Here is a 22,871-nt window from a genome sequence, read left to right on the forward strand (position 1 = left end):
AATGCTTTAATTGATGATAAGCTGGTTTGGTGTGCATCTCGAAAAGAAAAATTCTCGGGAGACTCTTATTATGCGATTCTTGCAGCCTCACCTTTGCCTAACTTCCCGTGGAAGAGTATATTGAGGAATAAAGCACCTCCCAAGGCGGCATTCTTTGTCTGGACAGCAGCCATTGGGAAAATCTTAACCATTGATAATTTAAGAAGACGCGGTCTTATAATGATAGATTGGTGCTGTATTTGCAAAAAGAGTGTGGAAACAGTAGATCATCTCCTCCTGCATTGTGATTTTGCTAGGGACACTTAGAATCATTTCTTTAGCAGGATGGGGTTAGTATGGACAATGCCGAGAAGGATAGCTGAATTATTGGCAAGTTGGAGAGGGATATCAGGGACAGCGCAGATTGTAGCACTATAGAAAATGGCCCCCATCTGTATCTTAGGGTGCATCTGGAGCAAATGAAACAATAGGCTTTTTGAGGACCAGGAAAGATCTATAGACGAATTTAGGAGTTTTTTATGGAAAACTTTATTTTTGTGGGCCATGACTTTAGAGTTCAATGGTCTCAGCTTCCATGATTTCCTTGTAACTTTTTCTACCTCTTAAAACGGTGTATTCACATGTATACTTCCAGTGTACCTGGCTTATGCCTTCTTCTCATTAATAAAATTTAATATTACTTATAAAAAAAAAGGATTGAAAACCAACCCCTTGGTTCAGTGAGATAGTTGAATTACGTATCGAATAGATCTCGGTTTGGACGAAATGAATTTGATCCTAATTAAAAAAATTTATTTCCTTTACTTTTTTTTATTTTTTATTTTTATAGAGATTAACACATACCTTGCGGTAAAGGTTTTTGCTAGAAGTGGATTGGATCCATCTTCCATAACAACTTACAATAATCTTTTCCAGCAAGTTTGATCCATCAAACTGATCCTAGGATCCTTGATGTTGATATGAAAAATATCGCTCTGCTTGCGATAAGTGCATTTAATTTTGAGAGTAAGAAATAGCAAGTAAAAGGAAAGCAATGATGCAAGCATTTGAGAAAGATGAAATTTCATTTCTAGGCTGGTGGTGATATAATAAATGAGTGAATAACAAATGAATTTAATTATATGCTTAGACTTGGCAGGCAACAAAAGGGGGTGAAAAGGAAAAAGAAAAATTAACCAATGTATTGTTTAAATGGACAATGGTACAGATATGTGGATCCCTCACCCAGCCGCCACCATAAGCATGATACAATAACCGACTTATGTTATATACTACAACCCCATCCCATTCTTATCCTACTGTGTTGATGGATCACTGTACATCAATCCTCATGTCAACTATTTTCAAAACAATAAATTTAAGGGTTGATGATTAAAAACATATCTAACACGGTAGGATGAGATGGGGGCATGCGGGTGTAATACATAATATTTTATAAGGTAGTGATTTTACAGAACCATCATGAAGCAAGAGTACCTGGGTGGCACGAGCCAAGTAGAAGAGAGCATTTGCACCAAGTCTACATCATTTCCCCACTATGATTCCTGCTCCTCGTTTTTGTTTTCTTTCCCTGAAGAGTTTGAGCCTGTCCCCTCATTCGCGGATTTACTTTCACTAGACTCCTGAGCATTAGATGGTTTACCCTGATAAAGGAATGCATTTAAGTTTTACAAACAATATGAAGCACAATTAGGTTTAGCAGCATGCCTAATTAAGTGATAGAAAAAATAAAATATTATAGAAATTGAGATGGAGAGGAGGAGATGGGGAAGAGAGACTTTGACGGCTACATCTTTACTACTCTCAAGTGTGTTTGAATACAAAATATAGGTTCCTATTTATAAGGAAATCACATAGAGATGAGATAAGGTAAATATCTTGATCATTATGAAAATCAAATCAAATGATTTGATAACTATGAAAAATCAAATCTAATTATCAAATTAAATTCTTGATTTGATATTATCTCTAACATTAAGAAGAGCACTGCCTACTGGGAAATTGGAAAACACGAACTGGACTTGGTAACTTACATAATGCCATGGTAAAAAAAAAATAGTTGAATAGAGTACTTGTAATTGAAGTAAAGTAAAAGAAATGCTTGTCAAAATGTCTTATGATCGCTTGGTGAATGTTTTTAAGTAGATCCAGCAGACCCCATTAAACTTGATAACGCAAGATTTGCATGTCAAACACCAAGAGATCAAGTAGGCGAAATTACAAAATTTTACCTTGTTTCTGTCACGCCAACCAAGTCCAAAAGACAGTAAACCCACCTTTCTTGTGGGGGTGTCTTGGTTACGCACAGCCCTACAGCAGCAAACTACATTTATAAGGCATCAACATCATCTAGAAGCATATGAACGCCAAAGAAACAATAGATTAATGTTCATGTACACAGAAAAAAAAAACCCTTCTTTAACCCTGATGTTGGAATGCAACAAATAACATGTTTAGCAAACTTAAGGCTAGGCCACATAATGTACGCAAGTCCTAGAGCTCTTAGATAGTTGGAAAGTATTATTATTGTCATTATTATTACTAGAGAAATGATATTTGTAGTCATCAAGTACACAAGCGCCACGCACTCTTTTTGAAAAAAATGAGTAAATATGAGACTCGTATGAAAAGATTAATTTTTTGAAAGTATACCCGCTCTTTTTCAAAATGAGTGCTCAGCACTTGTACAACCCATTCTAGCATTACTCTTATTACTATTGTTAACCAATAGTTAATAGCTGGCCAGTTCTATAATGATAAGTGCTGTGAAAAGTGTTGGTCATAGTTTTTCTTATTCAGCCCCCAAACTTTTCCTCCATACGTGTGCTTAGAATTAATCATCAACTACCAAAAATCTTGATTACAAGGGATAAAACTGCATGCAGAACTATAAATTTGATGCCAAGAGATCTTCATATACCCTGGAGAAGATTGTGCTTTAGATTGGCCAGATTCATATTGCAAGGTAGCCTCCAGCATTGATTCTGCAATAACCACCCTCTTCTCCGTCTCAGCAAGAGAAGCCATTGCCTTCTCATATTTTTCCTGTGTATATGTATCATCACGTAGAGAATAGATTAATCGTGACTCATCTAATATAATAATACCAAGCTGAATATACTCTCTACGTACCAATTCTAATGTCATATTTTCCTCAATGTCCAAAAAAAATATTTACATTCCAAAAAGAGAAATACTATAGATTTTTCTAAACTACCGTCATGCTTTTCAAAAAAGAATAATTAAAGACAGAAAGCTCGTATTAAAAGCCTTGCTCACTTTAATATATAATGAAAGGTATTTGAGAAAATTAATTGCACCTCCTACTATTCTGTGATAATTATATCATTTAGAAATGTTTATAATTAAATGAGTGATCCAATAAGGGATCATAACATTTAGACCAAAAAGCCTATTTTGGGAAAGAGGGGTAGATGTTTTGCAAGATGTTCAAACTGATGGTGGTGAAGGAAAAGAAAATGAATAACCATACAGAATGATCCAGCCATCTCATTAAAATGAACTTCTAGAAATTTAGAGAAACTAAATAACCGAATAGTATGTTAGAAATACTAAAACAAAAGAAAGTGTTAAAAAAAAGTGCATGTCAGAACTCAGCACAACAAAACTCCATTATAGTGAGAAGTAAAAAGTAAAAAGTTAGGGCCATGAAGCGAGAAATATTGTCCAACCAAGGTTCATTATCACAGCAACGAAAATGATACTCTAGCAGATTGCGAAGCCCCTTGTTCAGTTAAAAATACTGCCTGAATTAGATTTTCATCTTTTTATGTACTAACACAGGGCCTACGTACAAAATGGCAGGTTGGACAACAAGTAGGAGCAAAATGTTGAGAACTGGAAACATACGCTACATGAAATGACCCTGACCAAGATCAAGAATAGTGAATTGTAATTGAATAAAGCAATATGTAGAATTAATGGTGCTCAAATGATTGAACTGTTAGTGTTCTAACATTGATATGGATGGATATAACCATGTGAGGTTGAAAAAAATTTTGAGATTATAACCTTGGTGAACAGAATGCCTCCTGATCTAAAAGAGAAAGAAAGAACCTGAAGAACATGTACAACATATCTCTGAGCAGCTGCATCTTGCTCCGCACTTAGTCGAGCATCTTCAGTAACCCTTTGTTCTTGCTCTACTCGCATCAAAACCTATGAAATTCCACAGTAAATAAAAATTGCAACAAGACTCACGGGCAAAGTATAGATCATTCTTTTGCAATTAAAAACATCAGAATTGATTTGAACCTGCAGCATTGCAGCTTCTTGTTCTCTTTTTTCAGAAAGGGCTTGCTTTAGCTCCGCTATCTCTCCCTCCAAATGCTCGACCTGAGAGATCATATAACAAATTTTAGACCTTGTAAACAAGTTGGCTGAAAAGAGTTTTTATGGAATTTATAGCACTTGGAGACTGAGCTAGTTCCCATGTAAAGGAGACAATGAAAAGCATATTAGATGATAAAATGATCCCAGTCGTACATGAAGTTGTTATTTTTCATTTCCATCAGTACTAGATGAATTGATGAAGCAGAAGCAAAAATATAAAATTTATTTTTTATGAGTGAGAAGCAAAAATATAAATTAAATCATGAACAAGTCTTCTGCAGCATTTTTGTGGTCAATGGATCTACAACACTAATTGGTAGTGACTTGTGATACAAACTACAGCAATAATGATCGTCTAAATATACCCTTGCACTCAATTGCCGTCGATTATCTTGTTTGACCATCTCCATAAGTGCTGTTTCCAGCTCCTCAGCCCTGAAAAAGGAATAGTAGCCATACATTTAAATTAAATTAGTACCTTTCACAAGCCAGGTTCAACATCTTCATATATTATTAATAAGTCAATTGATAACCTATAGTTTCGCTAGACAACCTTTGAAAAGGTATCAAGGCGGCTAAATGCAATGAAATCCTCCGACACTCTCAAATCTGGGTCCATGAACCTCTTAAATGCAGAAACTAGTTGGTTGGCCTTGGCTAGGCCACCCATGAACCCTGTTTGGCCTATGACCATATAGACTAGATCTTTTACAAGTCAAGTCACTCTTACTTTGTCATATTACTAAATAAAATGAGCTGCTTTACTTATTTGATTTGGTCATTGAAAGATACATAAACTACACAGCATATAGGAAGTACCTGAGTACAGCTGCTCTTTTCTCCTCCAGCAACCTGCATAATTCAACCTTCAACCAAACCACCTGCACAGAAGCTGTTAATGATTGGAATTTAAAAGGCGTTGCACAGGGATCACTTACTAGTAACTATTAACAGGTGAATTGCATTAGGTTACCATGGATAAATACGTAAAGAATTCTTTGAAAATAGTGAGTCTTATCAGATAACAATGCATAGCAATTGTCCCTCCAAACAATGCACTCATTATTAATGTAGAAATTCAGTTAAGCAATTGAGTTGTGGAAGGAAGCTACAAAAAGATTGGGAACCTATATCAAAGAGGGTGGCAACTCATAGATGAAATGCTTGAATTGAAGATCAAGCAATAGGTAATTATCCAATAATGTAGCAATTGTGTAGGAAGAATAACTTTTCAGCAAAAATAAAATATAGTGGATCTCCAAAAATATATCGTACCAAGTATTTAGACCCATTAAAGGTTTAATTTGATGGATATGAAGATTACAAGTCATATGATTTAAATGCTCATTGGTTAAAATAATTATGTACATACATACATAAAAGTTTGTATTTGAAAATAAACCATTCAAAATAAAGACGGCTTATGGTGCTGGTGGATTGTTTATGATGGTGGCTATCTAGTTACAGCCGTGACCCCATAGGTTTGAGGAAAGAGAGTAGTATAATAATGGATTGAGGAAAGAGTGTAGTATAATAATGGAAAATGGCACAGAAAAATCTCTGAAACACTAAAATTATGTTTCAGGGGATTGGAGCTGCTTTTTCTTTTCTCTTCATTTTAGAGTTTAAAAATAACCTTCCCCTGGACCGGTAAGCAATGAAATTACTACTATGTTAGAAAAGATTATCTCCAAAGCCACCGTGACTTAGAATTCTAGCAATCCATGTGTAACAAAACAGGGGCAGTTACTAATACCAGAACAAGTCAAAATGAACAAGGTGCAAGAAGACTAAAATAATCTATTACCCAAGGACCTCAAAAGATTAATAAAGCAACCACGGTGTCCACTATATATTATGGGATTAAGAAATCAAACAGGCACAACATACCGAAAAAATAAATAAAAAGATGGAGAAAGCTACCTGCTCTTGAAGATCTGGTAGAGAATCTACATCTGAATCACCACTTAGGCTATTAAGCAACTCATCCAAATTAGTGGAAAGTGACAAAGGAGATTTATCTGCATCTTCCAGATTATCACTGCCTTCCCTGGATTTCTTTTCTTCTACAAGTGATCCAGGATCATGTTTAAAACTATACAGCTTAGATGCAAGCCCTTTGGAGTCCTTTGAAATTCGACCCCCCTTTGATCTTTCCTCCACGATTGCTAGTACAGCTGGTCGATGTTTTTGTCTCAGTTCTTGCAATCTAACCTCAGTCACAGCCACATAACCCATGCAAGCAGTCAAGACAAGCTGACTGCTATCAAATGTTGAACCAGCAAGGGATTGCAACAAAGTAATTGCATCTCCAGCATCTTTAGTCGTGACTAATGCAGGACCTACATAAAATCACGTACAAGAAAATTACATTGCTTTTAAACCACCAAATCAGCAATAAATACAATTCATCGCATGCGACTTCACACAAATCACAAACAGCCATCCTAGTACCATATAATTCCATTAACGCAAGTGCTGTTTGGAACAGCATCACGCGATTTCCTTCGAAAAGAAGCACATCCCAAACCCGAAAAACTGTAAACAAAGTTACTCATCAGAAGATAAGTGTGTCTTATAACCAAACAGTTCAAAAGTCAATATTGTAAATGCACACCACATAAACCATACCACTTTCCCAGGGAAGCATATTGACAAAAATGGATAAGAACCAGGGTCCAGATATCCATGCTACCTGCACTCCCAAGTAATCCAGATGATTAACTGCACCAGAGGCATAAGTGGAATAAAAAAACCACCCACACTGCTTCGAGGGACGATAATCACAAAAGAGGATCATCAAAACAGAAAATGTTAAATTGACAAACCCAATTTAGGAAATCTTTCACGCATCAGATCCTCAAAAACAAGTTGGTCCACCTGACAAAGCAGAAGATATCATCTGAATGTAACTTGAAAGAGTTATTTGTAAAAACAGGATCCATGAATGTCCAAATGAGTGTAGAAAATGCTAAATCAGAATTCAATCAAAGATAAATAAAAAAAAACTCTGGATGTTGAGCTTGACACCTGAGATTCAATCATTTCCTCTGTATAGTAGCCATCAAAATAATCGTCAAGAATGCCTACCAAAGTCCTGAAAGATTCCGTGAAAATAAAATCAATTCATAGGCTACCCCAGCTATAAGTTTGCCTGTTTGTGAATAGAAATATATTAAAATTTCCTTAATTCAATTATAAAAAAAGGCAAAAGCAAGCAGCAACAGAAAGATTATGCATTTTGACATGAACTCTTAAGAAATCCTATTACATAATTCCCCCCCCCCCCCCCCCCCCCCCCCCAAAAAAAAAAACAAAACAAAAAAAACAACCAAGCATGGGTTCTGGAGAAATCATTCAAGTTTCATTAAAAAAAAAAAAAAAATCAAACGTACCAAAAGGCATTTTCTTCAGGCATCAAAAGTAAAAGTAAACCAGCAAAGAAATTCATCGCCTGCATGTAAGACAAGTGTTAATAACTTCAAGGGACTTCCAAAGTGTTGCGATGTTACATGAATACTTAAGTGGTTTTTCCCTTCATTTCTTTTCCTTCAGAGTAAATTCAAAATTATTACTTGCATTTTCAAGGGATTAAAATCGCTCCCTAGATTTCCAACTCCAACAACAATACTCCCTCAAGTTTCACACAATTACAAATCAGTCCTTTCATTAGGCTTCTGTCAAAAACCCTAACAAAATCTGTGCAAACATCACAACCATGCCAAGTTTACTCACCCAGTCACTTGGCTGCATGGCATAACCCACCATACATTGACATTAAAAAATGCAAACAAACAAAACAAATGCAGCAGTAAGACTAAAGAATAAAAAGAGAGCCAATGAGCCTCGACAGAAAATTCTACCATGTCCTTGAGTTTTTTAATATGGATATTAAACGTAATAAAATCTTTCATTAACACAAAGCTTCACATTAATTCAAGATAGTAAAAGGTTGGCCCAAACAAGGAAATTACTAATTCTATATTGTTGCATAACTTATGCCATGCCCATGATTCTAAGTTTTATTTTCAAAGGGAAATCTGAAACATCCAGTCGAGCAACCAAAGAAGGTAAGGGAAACATATCAAATCAAAAAATATAAAGACCAAGAGAAGACTTTACAAACTTGATTCACCACTCTGAAACACATTAAATCAAGAAGATCAAACGAGTTCATAATGTGGGATGCTGGCATCGATAATGAAAAAAAGGATCAAACGAGTTCATGTCCTAAGGGCCAACTATCATTTTTTTTTTTTTTTTAGTCAAAGATTGTATTCATTCAAATAGAAGAGTAGGCATAGCCTATGTACATACAAAGTATACAAGAGAATACACCCAGTTAACAGGAAGAAATAAATGGAAGGAAATTATGGATATCAAGCCTATTGAAGTCAATAGCTTTTTCCCATAGAAATAATGCATTAAAAAAAAGTAATCTCCACACCAAATATCATGCCAAGATTTGACCTTGGAACCACTCCCCACTATAAGTCTAATGTGGTGAGAAAAGACCCCCCATCGCTTCCTAATGTTCTTCCATAGCCCCACCACATAAGCTCCTTGTACCTCAGAGCTCCACATCCCCCCCCGGCCCCGGGGGCCCAACAAAAAATAAAAAAATAAAAAACTCCCCATATTTAAAATTTATCCCCATTTTCTGCAAAGCCACCCTTTAATTGTTATATCATCACAACCATTTACCAAGGAGAGCACAATTATACATACTTAAGTTGTGGATCCCAGACCCTTCATAAGAATTAGGGGTACATACCTTGCCCCATTGGAGTAAGCGAAATTTAACCTCATCACCTAATCCACTACAAAGGAAGTCACATTGGACCTTCTATATGTGATTTGCCACACCAGTAGGTAAGGGAACAAAGATAAAAAGCAAGCAAGCAGATTGGACAAAGTGCTCTTAACTAAGATGGTCCTACCCCCTTTTGACAGGTAAAACCTTGTCCAACATGCCAAACTATGCCCAATCTTCTCAAACAATTCATCCCATATAGACTTGGCCTTGAAGGTAACTCTTGGGGGGGAGGCCAAATACTTTGTCGGTAGGGACGATACCTTAAATATTAGCTAAACTCCAAAGATTAAGGACATTCCGGCTGGAACCAACTCAAACTTCGATAAATTCACCTTTAATCCAAAAACAGCTTCAAAACAAAGGACAAGTGCCCTTAGTGAGCGAATTTGGATTTGCTCCATTTGGGAAAAAAAAAAAAAAAAAATCAAAGTATCCTTGACAAACAATAAATGGGAAACTTTAAGAGAACACCAATTGAGATCTTCTATCAAGAATCCTAAAATAAAACCACCACCAACCATTGCAGAGATCATTCTACTAGAGACTTCCATTACAATGACAAATGATCACCCTGCCTTAATCCACACAAGCTATTGAAGAAGCCAACTAGAGAGTTATTCACCAAAACGGAGAACAGAATTGTGGAACTGCAATACATCATCAAAGAACACCATTTTTCCCTGAGTCCACACCTTCCATGAAAGTAATGCAGGATCTCCCAATTGACGCAAACAGCCTTTTCCATATTCACTCGAACAATATACCTAGTCCACCAGATTTTATTATGCCATCCAAACACTCATTGGCAATGAACATTGAATTCAAGAATTTTCTTCCTCTAACAAATGTATTTTGTGGCTTCACTACAATCCATGAAAGTAATGCAGGATTGCCCAAGCGAACGGCCTTTTCCATATTCAGCTCGCACCATATACCTGGTCCACCAGATTTTATTATGCCATCCAAACACTCATTGGCAATGAACATCGAAATCAAGATTTTTCTTCCTCTAGCAATGTATTTTGGGGCTTCAATACAATCTTTCCCTAGACCTCGCTCAAGCAGTTAGCCAGGACTTTCGATCTCATGCACCCCATTAACAAGACTAAGGGCATGTTTGAAAAGTAAGATGAGACGATAATTTTGTGAATAGTAGTGCAATGGTTGAGTTAAGATGTTTTATTGGGTTTTGGAAAAGAAGAGAGAGAAAGTTGAATAAAAATATTATAAAGTTAAAATATTGTAATAATAGATTTTTTTTAATCTTATTTTGTTTTTAAATTTGGAAAAATTAAAATTGTTTTTTGTGTTCTGTTTGGAAGTTTGGGAAAATTGTAATGATTAAATAAGAAAGTTGAATTTTGAAATTTAAAAATGTTTGTGTTTGAGTGATGTTTTGGAAGGAAACTTTGAGAAGTTTTGATATGAAATGAGATCATCTTACTTCCCAAACAAGCCCTAATAGCATGATAGTCCTTAACATTCCAACGCCTAGCTTTTTTGGGGATGAAAGCATTAAGGGTGTCATTGATACTTTTCTCAAACCCCCCGACCAAGAAGAATTCTTGGAAAACCTTCAAAAATATCATCCTTCCCCTACTTATCAAAAAAATATCATCCTTCCCCTAGGGGTGTCAACTCGTATCGGGTCAACCAGGTTTGTTTTGGGTTGTTAGCATTGTTCGGGTCATCAATTAGCCAACACAAACCCAACCCGAATAACAAAATGTGTCCTTGCTAAACCCCTTAAATATCTCCACAATCCAACAAGATCAGGAAATGATATGAACATAGCCGAGAGTCTTTTTTGACATAGCTCTAGATCATACACCTTCCAAGTAATAGAAATTAAAAATCTATCCAATCTAGACCAAACCCAAATGTCTGAACATGTGTATGCCCCACCCTTACAAAAAATATACATGAGGTTCCATTCAAATATAAAATCAGAGAACCCCACCGTGGCAATTATTGGCCTCATTCAATCCCCAAACATTCCAAGATCCGATATTAGGCTTTATATTGAGGTAGAAGCCACCAAAGCAACCCTCTCTCTTTGAACTTTGAACAACCACCTTCTTTTACATCGTAATTGATTCACTATGTCATGTGCTTTAGCTGTCTATTGCTTTTTGAGCCTGATTTTGTTACAAGGAGTTATCCTGCCTCAATGACAGTGAGTAGTGCTATGAATTGGTTCTCAAAACCAACACAAGAAATCCCAACATGTTGCTGGATTTCCTTCACCTTTTGTATTACCCAATTCAAAGACGAAATCCCATAACGAACAAATTCCTTATGTAACTATGTAATTTAGTTTGCTGAATTTTATGAACTACTTAAAGGAGTTTGAGTCTCACCAAAACCCCAGATCAGAACCATTGTTCATGGAGATTCTCTACATTGTAGATCACCCTTTATACAAAACTTACATAAAGTAAATGAAACAAAGCAAGTGAGATTGGAACTGAAAATTGGAAGAGAGAGAGAGTTTTTCCAAAAAAGAAAGTATGAATCAAGCAGGGGCTCTAGGAAACATTCTCCAAAAATAGGCAACTGCAATGGAGCTTGGGATTTGGGTTTTACTCTGCCCCATGGAAAGTAAGTTTATGCAAACTTGGGTGCACTAAGAGCAACTACTTCATATAATAGGTAAATTCACAAAGTAGGAACTCAAAGGAACGCAATTACCTGACAGTACCCAACAGAGGGGTTATGTCGAGCATATGCTAGAAGTACACGCCTTAAGGAATCCCTACCATTTTCATCCAAAGCAGGATGTCCTGGGAATGTCCGTGGTATGTCCTACAAACAGAAAATAAAAGTTAGTCTAGGGAGATACCCAAATTACAATACAAAGCAAAAGATGTAGCACCTACAAAATGAAAACACTGAACGATAAAGTCCAAGGCGCATGCATCTAATGACCTTCTCAATCTGCCTTTTCCATTTCTTGGGTACACCAGATGACTCATCATGATCTTTGCTTTCACCATCAATTCCTTCCTGGTCCAGCAAATCCTGGTAATATCTCTCCACCTGTCGTGCCTTCACACCTACAAAGGCTTGCCAAACCTGTAATGGCAATATTGTACAGGGGCTGCAATTCTTCACAAACATAATTATGGATAACATATGAACTTAACAGTGTTAACTATACCTCTCCCCTGAGATCCTTTGGTACTCCCCCACGGACAAGGGACTCTAATTCTTCCATCCAAGGAAATAACTGTTTGGGAGAGACCTCATCAAATGCAGCATTTTCTAACGTCACAGCATTCACATTATCATCCAATGTCTTATTAACACCCTCCAATTCTTCTTCAGAAGCCCCTCCTGAGGGTTCTGTCTCTTCTATAGACGGAAGATGGTCCCCCCTTACATTTTTTCGCTCATCTATCATATTCTTTCTCTTCTGGACTCGGAAAGTCATCATATTTTCGATGGCACCAAGGGATGGTTTTATTTCAGTCCAAGTTTGGACCTTTTGGGTTTTTGTTTCTTTTGAAAGAGGTGCCCCTTCTTTGGGATCACTTTCGTTCGAACCATCAGAGGTAAAATTCCTGCCAATTGAAGCATCAACTTCGTTGATCCCCTCAGAAATGGTCTCTGCTTTGCACTCAGTAGCATCAACCTGTAATGTTTCTTTAGGTTCCTCCTCAGAAGAGCACGGTTGAGGAGATTGTGCTAGCTGTTCAAGGAAGTCTTTCCATTTATCCGATCTTTCACCTTCCTCCTCCTGGTACCACACAATTATTTTCAGATAGAGTATAACAGTTTCAGAGAAGGGTGCGGATGAGACTCTGCTAACTAGTATTAGAAAGAAAAACTTTAATGGTAGATACCTTGTAGATATTAGCGTACTCTATATATCTTTGGGCGTGTTGAGGTCTCAGAGCAAACCCGTAAGCATCCCTGTTGACAAAAACGTTTTGGTCTTTCTTATATACACAATCTCCACAATCCCAACCTTAAGCTATAAAATTAAACGTAAAAAAGATAAATAAATAAACAAGGATTCAACATTACAGACGTCATGAATTATGAAACAGGGCCAGTAAAAAAAAGATCCAAAAGTTTGATGATCATGCAAAAGTAAAACTACACAAAAATAATCATAAGAGCGGCCAATTTAACTACTTACCTGGAATCAACTCCCAACTTACGTTTACTCACAAAGGACAACAACATACTTCGAAAGTACTTGCAGTTCTACCGCCCATAGCTTTCATTTGCTTTACACCAAACTAAGCATACTATGGCCTCGTATCACAGTTCACAGCTATTTAATTAATATCCACCATGCCTATCACTCTAGTCCATTCTAATTTGCTCAAAATCCCAAAACTTTACTTCAAATATAATTCAATTAAAGACCAAAAAAAAAAACTCTGCATCAAGAAGAACGCGATCATCGCGAAATATCGTTATGGAAAAATGATAATCGAGGAGTGGTCGCATCAGAGAGAGTAGCATCTAAGACAAAGAATCTGTCAAATTTTGTTCAAATAATGCGAGGAAACTTGGGGTTTAAGGACGCGTGGATAGACGAGAAGCTGAAAAGTGTGCGGCAGATATGCATGTGCGAAAGTATGATACCTCCTGGGCTCGAGATTGTGGATGAAACTGAAGTTAAGCTCCGTCATCCTCGGGTGGTGAACTTGAGAGGGAGAGAGAGAGATTAGGGTTTGGGCCGCTGGATAAGGAGGATCTAAAGGCTGCTCCTTTGACTTCTGCTAACTGCAACGAACTCTTCAATCCGTTCTTTCTCTGCCAGGCTTGGGGGGCCGGTTCCCTGTACATTTCGAATCCGAGCGCTTGTTTAGTCGTTTCAGGTGGGTGCTATTGCTCACGTGCTTAATGACAGACCGGATGGGATCTGGATGAGTGGAATGTGGATCTTACCTAACTAGTAAATTTTAGAATGTTGTTGGATAAATAAATGAGTTACGATCCACAAAGCACTTTTGCATATATTTTTTTTATATTTTATTAATATAATTAATTAAAATAATTATTTTATATTAAATAAAAACATAATTAATCATATTAATAAAATATATAAAAGTGACGATATATAATATTTTTTGTATATGAGTTAAAATTTAATATTTATCTAATAGATTCTTTGAAGGGGTCGGATTTATTTTATATATTTATATTTTTTATTTTTTAAATTTAAAAATTTTAAAGCTTTAGTATCAACGGTTGACACAATATCTCACTAACTACATTAGTAAGGACATGTGCGATGAGTTTAAGGGTAATCATATTTATTTGTGAGGGACTAATGATAAGGTAACTCAAGGTCAACTTATCACAAATTGTTATGCAAATAAAGATTAAGCTAGGAATATTGGGTATCTCTATTCTATTTATATTCAATAATTACATTTTTTTTATTAATTAACTCTCACTTTTGATGAAAAATACTACCTATAAAAAAAGAGCACGGGGTTATAAAAAAAATCCCGAAACAAGCTCTATTGAAAGCAGGCAAGGCCTATACTAATTCGAGTCATATAAAGATCAAAAAAAAAAAAAAAAAAAATTTGATAAGTAACAGATTATATTAATAAATATAGACATAACTTGAGTACACATAAGTATACAAGAGTTAACATAATTAGGAGGGAGAAATGAAAACAAGAAAATTATGAAAATCTAGACCATTGAAATATACAGCTTTAGCCCAAAGGAATAAACTTGGATCATTTCACTGCTTCCATAAGCACCATAAAATACATAGAGGAACCATCTTCCACAACTGTGATTTGTGGAATACTGCTCAAATTCTTCTAGTTGGCTAGAAGCTCGACCAAAGTAGCAGACATAACCTAGACTAACTCCAATCTTTTGAAGACATTGTCCTATAACGATCTGGTGGCCTCACAATGCAATAAAAGATTATCATCAATCTCGCCATTCTTTCTGCACATACAGCACTAGTCTAATAACAATTACTCGAAATTTTCGTAAGTTATCCATAGTCGCCCAAAGAAATTGTCTAAGCGAAAACACTACCTTGAGATATGGCTTATTTCTCTAAATACTTCTCCATGGAAAGTGATTATATTGTGAATTTGTGAATGTTTTATAAAAGGATCAAACACAAAAAGTACCTTTTTCTAGTGGGTATCCACCCTAACTTGTCAGTTCCTTGAGTTCCCACTCTCATGGTGTACAAGAATTTGAAAAATCAATAAAGCTACCAACTTCTCAATCATGGACCACCCTCATAAAATCTCACGTTCCATTGGATTAAACCACCATATATCTCTGTTAGTTCTGGTACTAATGCTTCATTTTCACACAATCATGAAAACTGTAGAAAATGTGTCCACAAGGGATCTCTCTCCACACTATAAATCATACTCAAATTTTACTCTGGATCCATCTTCCATGTCAAACAAAAAACTCAAAGTCGTCAAATGTGCTTAACAACTCCTACTCCATGAACCGCTTGGGCTCCCAACACCCCCCCCCCCCCGGCGCGGGCAAAACATGCTCATACTTGAAATCAATTACCAACTTCCATAAAGCTCACTCTCTATGTTATACACCACAACCATTTTCCAATAAGTACCCGATTAGATATCCTCAAATTTCTAATTCCCAATCGGCTCCAAAGGAAATCACAAGTTTCTCAATTTGGATTGCAACACTCGCTGGAAATGAGAAGAAAAATAAGAAATAAATTGATAAATTAGACATAATGCTCTTGATTAATGTGGTCCTACCATCTTTTGACAAATACAATGTCTTCCAACCTACTAATAAACATTCAATCTATTCTATTACTTCATCTCATATAATTTTACCTCACAAATTATCAAAGTATCATCTGCAAATAATAAAAAAGAAATGTTAAGAGTACCACGATTGATGTCACAAATTGAAAACCCAACTATAAAGCCACATTCAACATATGAGACATCATTTTACTAAGCTCCCTCCATAACAATGACCAAAAGAAACAGGAACAAAGGTTCTCCTTATCTTATACCACAAGAGCTATCAAAAAAACCAACTGGACTACCACTCATCAAAACTAAAAACCTGGTTGTAAAGATGCAATATCAAATCCAAGAGCACATTCTCTCTCCAAATTCACACCTCCCAAGCAAGAATATTAGGAAATCCTAGTTAACGTGATCACAAGCCTTTTCCATATCTAGCTCATATAATTACTCAGATCACCTAGTTTCAATTTACTATCTAAACATTCATTGGCTATTAGTAGATCCAATATTTGTCTTCCCCTACAAATTCATTTTGGGGTTTCGAAATAACCCTCCCCAAGACCTCCCCCAGGTGGTTTGCTAGAACTTTGGAGATAATCTTATACACTTCATTCATAAGACTAATATGTCAAAAATCCTTAACATCAAAAGCTCCAACCTTCTTGGGAATGAGTACAATAAAAGTGGCATTGAGGTATTTCTCAAACTTCCCAAACAAGTAAAATTCCTAGAAAATCTCCATCAAATTATCCTTCACCACCTCCCAACATGATTGAAAGAAACCCATCAAAAAACCATTTGGACCAGGAGTTTTGTCTTTGACCATTTGTCTCACCACTTCATTAAATTAAAGGGCCTCTCCAACCAAGCAACATTTTGCTGCAAAATGGTCTCAAAAGTTAACCCATTGAGCTTTAGCCTCCACATCACTTGCTCGGTGAGCAACTGTTCAAAGAAACCAACAACATGCTTCTTAATTACTATAAATTCTGTGGAAACAAATCCATCAATGTTCAACATCTCACTGGTGTTAGTTTGCCTATGTGAGTTGACCACTCTAAAGAAAAACTTCATACTCTAATATCCTTCTTTCAACTATAGTATCTTAGATAAAATCTTAGTCACTTAGCTGGGTAGCATAGAGTAAAGCATAATTTAGGGCTAATAATTTAGCAAGAACAATGGTTCCGATACCCAAATAGGAGGAGAAACCAAAAGAAAAGAACCTGCTTGGATCCTATCAAGACTCCATAGCTAGTTGGCTCCAAATTATCTCTTGAAGCACCATCAATATTAATAATTGCTTACCATAGAAGAACACTTGATAAAGGATATGAAAATCTTGGCCTTGTTTGGCTTAAAAAGGTTCTAAAATAAAAAAATAAAATAAACACCGAAACAACTCGGGTACAATTGACTATAATATTTGGCACTTTAGAAAGTTAAAATCTTCCTTAAGCTTCATTTTCTATGCTATTTATGGAGCAATGACTCACTCGTATTGTAAAGTACACTGTTACTAGACACTTTGAAGTTTCTTTGGGTATTGGTGAGCACATGGTTTTGCAAGAAGTCTTTTGTATGTATATCATTTGGTGTCCTACTTGTACCATATCGTTGGCCTTCCATGGTAAATTTGCAAAGAGAACTTCAAAATTTTGTTAATCTAACTCAATAGCGTGTAGGGTACATCATTCACACATACTTGTAAATAGAGTTTTTCTGTCTTTACATACTCTGTAGTGGCCAGAAACACTCATGTGGTTTCTGGATTCTCCATTGAAATGATATTATAATATTTCCATTTCACAAAGAGGTTTTTGGTGCGTCCTCAAAACCATCAGTTCAACAAGGCAGCTTGATAGGCATGGCATACTATTATGTAGAAAAGGCAACCGAATCGGACACAACTAGAAGGAACCCTAGTCATCTATGTTGCCTAGAACTAGAAGGAACCCATTAATTAGACTCACCCATATTTGATTTAAAATTTAGCAATGTCTGTGCTAGAGTTCAGAACCATCATGGATATCATGCTTTTCTGATTTGATACTAATATTTCAACTTGTCTACAATAACGGGAAGACTTTAATAACTAGAAATCTCATACTAGATCACCTGTTGAGCTTTTTCTCTATTGATCGATTTAACAGTTTAACCTAACAACTAAATCAATTAATGGTCAATGTCCCAAAAATTCACATCTAAATCAATTAATGGTCAACGGCATCGCATCTCTATGCATCATTGGTAGTCAATCCTAGTGTCGAAGTTGATAGTGTCGATATTCCAGTAGACAAAAACTGACCTGTGAGTTATGGAAATCCACAAATTTCATCTGCTACTTGCATATATGTCACGGGCTAGAGTCATGGAAGATGACGGAAGTGGCAAGGAATGCAACAGCATCATGAAGTATGCAGGCAAGGTGACAGTTAAGTCTGTTACTTTGTGCAATGCAGCGTTTTGAGTAGAGGAAATAAATGTGCAAGCTGTGTCGTTTGGATTAAGTAGAGCGACTTTGTTTTTAATATTCTGTGTTGTAATAGTTTAAGTAGAAAACTGATACGCAGCATTTTGTATTTCACTTTCTAAAATTGTACAAAGTCGTTGATGATGAAGTATAAAAAGGGAGTAAAAAGGAAGTAATACATCAGAACAATTTTAATTAATTCTCGTCTTCTTCTTCTACCTTCTTCTCTCATTCTGGAGATTGACTATCTCGAACTAGTCTGTGTAGGGGGTCCATAACTATGTAAGGGTTGTTCATGGTAGGTAGACAATCTTCTTCCTCTCTGTTTTACTCTTTTTGGTGATTCTGGCAAGTAAACTAGTTATAATCATTAGCACTACCCTTCATTGGATAATTGAAAGGTCGTACTAAAAGTCTTAAATCCATTGCATGCCTTTTCTTGGGTACGGAATGATTTCCATTCTGTTGGCATCGAATGTACATAATTACCCAAATAAAAAAATAATCATCAATAAGAAGAAAGTTTCTAGCATGTTACCAACTGATTTCCATTTATTTAAACAATCCATACACACTAACGCACGTTGATACATACACGTAGCCATATAATTAACTAGTACACTCGCACTCAAGACATTCCTATTACATACTAAGAATCAATGCATAAAGGCGCAATGCCACTATTTAGCTTTATGTCTAAAAGACTTGCTGGCATGTTCACAGCCGAGCCTGAGAAATAAAGGAACGTTCAATTGATTAGAAGGGGTTCAACTGATTTCCAAAAACTGAATCAAGTTTATAACACATTTTCTAAAAAGGTAGTACCAGAAAGCGAGCCTTGTAGAATTCAACAAGCTCTCTGGGATCAGTCTTTGTTTGCTTGTAAGCATCAATCTTGTTTATCTCCTGCAAAAGGTTTAACAAGACTAAGAACCATTCAAGAACCAAGAACCTCGATGCATTAGGAACTCACTAATCTTTCAAATCAATGCTGCAAAGAAGATAATGCAAAAATGTATGTCATGTGAGCCCTGTGGGTGCAGCAGGTAGTGGGTTGCTTCTGAGCTTCCGTAGACAGGTATGCTTCAGGCTCCATTAACTCAAAACGGTAATCTCCAACAAAAGGTATGAACTTGACTACATATCAATCATCATTCATCTTCTATTAGGTTCCAAACACTACAAAATCAGACGCGATACTACCAAAACAAGGTTTTTTTGTTTTTTTTTTTTTGGGGGGGGGGGGGGGGGGGGGGGTGGGTGGCGTATTCAGTCAAAGGAGGTTTGGGAGTCTTCAATTGGCAGCTCATGTGCTCAACATTTCATTAATTGCTTCATTGTTTGTTGTTTAGGAGTTAGACTTGAAGTAGCATGTTTGTTTAAGTTGGAAGTTTTATCAATTCTTTTATCAAGAGGATTATCTCCACAAACTAATTACCTGAACTATTGTAGTAGGTAGATGTTGTTGACACCAATATTCAGCAAACAAACTCAATGGGAGAGACATATCTCAAGGAGTAAAGCTTAATTCGAAATGGAAATTTCCCGTGGATGGGGTTATATATCGTACCTCGATCCATTTTGCAAGCTTAGGCCTTCCTGCTGTGATGTCGTACTTGAAGACCTCTGATAAGAAGATTTGGAATCTTTCAACAAACGGAATGAAAGCTATGTCCACCTGAGGATCACACAGTCCAATCATAAAGATATATGGCAAACCCTCAAATCACAGACGTTACTGTTCTTATGGACATACTATTTGTTTCCACTATCCATATGTAAATCAGCATGATCAGTTTCTGTAGGCTGAATATACTTTAAAATAAATCTTGAATCTTGACAATTTTTTGGTGAGAACATACCTAAGCCAAAAGTATGCACTATAGCACCAAGGAAATAAAATTAAACTTACCAAACTGAATTGCCCAAGGAAAAATGGCCCATCATCAAATTTATGTAGAGCATTTTCCAAGTGATCAAAAGCTGGACCTGATGCAAGTTCAAGGTCTTAGTCAATCCGATCTTCTCCGGTTCTACACAAAATTATTCCATTAAGGGCAATAAGTTCTAAAGCTTACCAGCTTCTTTTACCGTGTCTCCTTTGAATGATGTAAACACTGTCTTGTTAAAGGTGTCAGTGTAAGCTATCAACTCTTCAGAAAACTCTCTTTTAGCAGGATCCTATAACATTTCCCAGAATTACTTCAGTCCAAAGGCCAAGAGAAATAAATAAAGAGTCAGAGACAAACGTTTCTGATCGAGGGCACAAATGAATTACTCAAATCTTACATCAGGTAAAAGAGAAGGCCCCCCAAAGTTGCTGTCTACATATTTAATTAAATCAAGACTCTCTCCAATAACTTTGCCATTGTGTTCCAAGGCTGGCACCTGTAAATATGCATTACTCCATAGTCAATCACTTCAATCAAGCAGCTAAATCAAGAATATATTAGATGGAAAATGACATCTATACTTACAATTTTATTTACATAATCATACGTACTGATATTTCAGTTATTAAAAATGGTGCGAATTTTAAAATTCAAAACTTGAAATTCAAATTAAAAGAAAAAACTATAAAAATCGAGTTGCCACTCAGTACGTAATATTGTACGTAAAAGGTGTAGCACTACTCTACATTAGATATCCAAGACTAATCTACACAGGTATATTCTCTTCCATATTGGCACCTTGTTTTCAGGGTAGACTTTCTCCTTATACCAAGCAGGCCTGTTTCCAAGGTTAAGTGGAACTAATTTGATCTCGTCTTGTAATCCCTGCACCTCGAATCATTCAGCGATCAAAAACATAAACTCAAAGTAAAAACAAACCCCCGACAAACAACAAAACGAGTAAGAGGACAAAAGAAGCCAAAGGGGTAAATGGCCTTCTGTAAAATTTGAGTACAGAAAACAAATTAAAATTAGGAAATGAAGAACAAAGAGACCAAAGTGAGGAAAACAACCTTGAAATTCCTGGTGATCCATACACGCTGTGCAAATGGGCATGTGTAAGAGATGTACAACCTTCGAAAATAACAAAGAAATCCAAGTTCATTTTAGCACACGGTGCAAAAACCATAAAATCCAAAACAAAATAATAATAATAATAAGAACAACAACAACTAGGAGAGCAGAGTGAACCTCGTAGTTCCATCGAAGAGAGGAGGAGGTTCGGAAGTGGCATCCAAGGGTGTCGGAAGATTCACTTTCACGCCTCTGTACAACCCAGGATAATAAAAATAAATACATAAATAATTGAACCCTCGTACAAATTTTGACAAGAATGCACAAATTCAGAGAAACCCAAAGAAAAAGGCATCTGAGAACATTGAAAATCCATGGGAAATCTGGAATTTCGAAAAAACTTACACTGCAGCCATATTGATGAAGGTGGATTTTAGAGATGCTTTTTACTTTCGAATCTGTAGGCAATGGCGTCTATGTCCATGGGGTGAAAGCTTTACATAGCAATTACGGAGCCGGCTTAAATCGCGAGCAGTGACGCAATGCCACAGTTACAGAGAGAGTTGACAAGTATAGATACGCTATGTCTTTATTATTTATTAGAAAATAAGCAATGATAGATGCGGTACGTACAGGTGCAAATCTGTTATCCATTACATAATAGCTATACTCACCGAATAATGGGTTTCGAATGAATCCATTTTTTTTTAATTTAGTAATTAAAGAAGTATTATTTTATTAATGTTATGATTTTTTTAAATAAAATATTTAAAAAAATAAAATAATAAATTAAAAAGAAAACAAATTAGTACTCGAAAATGTAGCACGACTCTATATGAAATTTATTTGACGAATAATGGATACAATAGTACTATGTACAACAAAATATTTGTAACCATCGCACGCTCATGTTGAGGTGGCCTTCTCAGATATTTAGTATATTATATAAAAAAAAAAGACAAAAGAATGGGGAAAATTGAAATTGTTATAAAATCATGAAAATAGAGAAAGAAATTCAACGATAGAGAGAGAACTCAGAGAGGTTAAGAGAGAATGAGAGGAGATTCTCTTATTGATCTGTATATCAAATTTCTGAATTTCTTAAAAAATTCAACGATATATATAGGCGTACAAAGGGGACTATGCTAGCTTACTATGCTAGCACTATGCAATATGCATTTGACGACTAGATAAATGTGGTCATACAATTCAAGATAGTTTATAACACTTCCCCTTTGGATGACCATATTTAAAGAATATGCCTCGTTAAAACCTTGCCAAGGAAAAACCCTGTGGGAAAAAACCAATGGCGAAGGAAAAAGAATACAGTATTCATATGTATTGCCGAGTGCTTTAGGATTGCCTCATTAAAACCTTGCAAAGGAAAACCCAGTGGGATAAAACCTTAGCGAAGGAAAAAGAGTACAATCAACACAAGTCTTCAAGACATTACTTCCCCTGAAAAGTGCATGATAACAGGTCTTCAAACCTCCGCATTCCAATGTTCTGCATAATCTTCT

General features: G+C 36.1%; 2 protein-coding genes across 3 annotated transcripts; both read right to left on the minus strand.

The window, feature by feature from the left end:
- Positions 1–1,093: 1,093 nt before the first annotated feature.
- On the minus strand, positions 1,094–14,034 carry LOC122276363 (ecotropic viral integration site 5 protein homolog). 2 transcript variants are annotated; one of them, XM_043086012.1, is made up of 18 exons: positions 13,769–14,034; positions 13,015–13,084; positions 12,330–12,908; positions 12,098–12,244; positions 11,861–11,974; positions 7,749–7,807; positions 7,384–7,450; positions 7,182–7,233; positions 6,985–7,077; positions 6,808–6,891; positions 6,277–6,695; positions 5,173–5,234; positions 4,719–4,788; positions 4,276–4,356; positions 4,078–4,179; positions 2,921–3,045; positions 2,232–2,310; positions 1,094–1,643 (listed from the first exon to the last, which is right to left on the minus strand). In XM_043086012.1, the coding sequence occupies exons 1-18, from the start codon at positions 13,813–13,815 to the stop codon at positions 1,536–1,538; spliced, it is 2,358 nt and encodes a 785-aa protein (XP_042941946.1). In that variant the 5' UTR covers positions 13,816–14,034; the 3' UTR covers positions 1,094–1,535. The 2 variants fall into 2 exon arrangements, with proteins under 2 accessions (XP_042941946.1, XP_042941947.1); XM_043086013.1 differs by lacking the exon at positions 13,769–14,034 and adding an exon at positions 13,314–13,670.
- A 4,874-nt stretch (positions 14,035–18,908) lies between these two features.
- On the minus strand, positions 18,909–21,918 carry LOC122276067 (glutathione S-transferase L3-like). Its single transcript, XM_043085513.1, has 10 exons — positions 21,757–21,918; positions 21,529–21,603; positions 21,351–21,411; positions 21,076–21,162; positions 20,675–20,773; positions 20,464–20,566; positions 20,298–20,374; positions 19,956–20,063; positions 19,211–19,291; positions 18,909–19,114 (listed from the first exon to the last, which is right to left on the minus strand). Exons 1-10 carry the CDS (start codon positions 21,765–21,767, stop codon positions 19,103–19,105), a joined length of 714 nt encoding a protein of 237 aa, XP_042941447.1. The 5' UTR covers positions 21,768–21,918; the 3' UTR covers positions 18,909–19,102.
- Positions 21,919–22,871: the final 953 nt, after the last annotated feature.

Source organism: Carya illinoinensis, chromosome 9, assembly GCF_018687715.1.
Source record: "Carya illinoinensis cultivar Pawnee chromosome 9, C.illinoinensisPawnee_v1, whole genome shotgun sequence".
NCBI classification, from domain to species: Eukaryota; Viridiplantae; Streptophyta; class Magnoliopsida; order Fagales; family Juglandaceae; genus Carya; species Carya illinoinensis.

Excerpts from the sequence above, each read along its gene's own strand:
- LOC122276363 (XM_043086012.1), bottom strand. The coding sequence starts at position 13,815 with ATGACGGAGCTTAACTTCAGTTTCATCCACAATCTCGAGCCCAGGAG. Across the intron at positions 7,451-7,748 it reads CCTGAAGAAAATGCCTTTTG|GACTTTGGTAGGCATTCTTG; the intron begins GTACGTTTGATT and ends GGAATCTTTCAG. Across the intron at positions 1,644-2,231 it reads GTTGGCGTGACAGAAACAAG|GGTAAACCATCTAATGCTCA; the intron begins GTAAAATTTTGT and ends TTCCTTTATCAG.
- LOC122276067 (XM_043085513.1), bottom strand. Across the intron at positions 21,163-21,350 it reads GGATCACCAGGAATTTCAAG|GGATTACAAGACGAGATCAA; the intron begins GTTGTTTTCCTC and ends TTCGAGGTGCAG. Across the intron at positions 20,774-21,075 it reads AAGTCTACCCTGAAAACAAG|GTGCCAGCCTTGGAACACAA; the intron begins GTGCCAATATGG and ends GCATATTTACAG.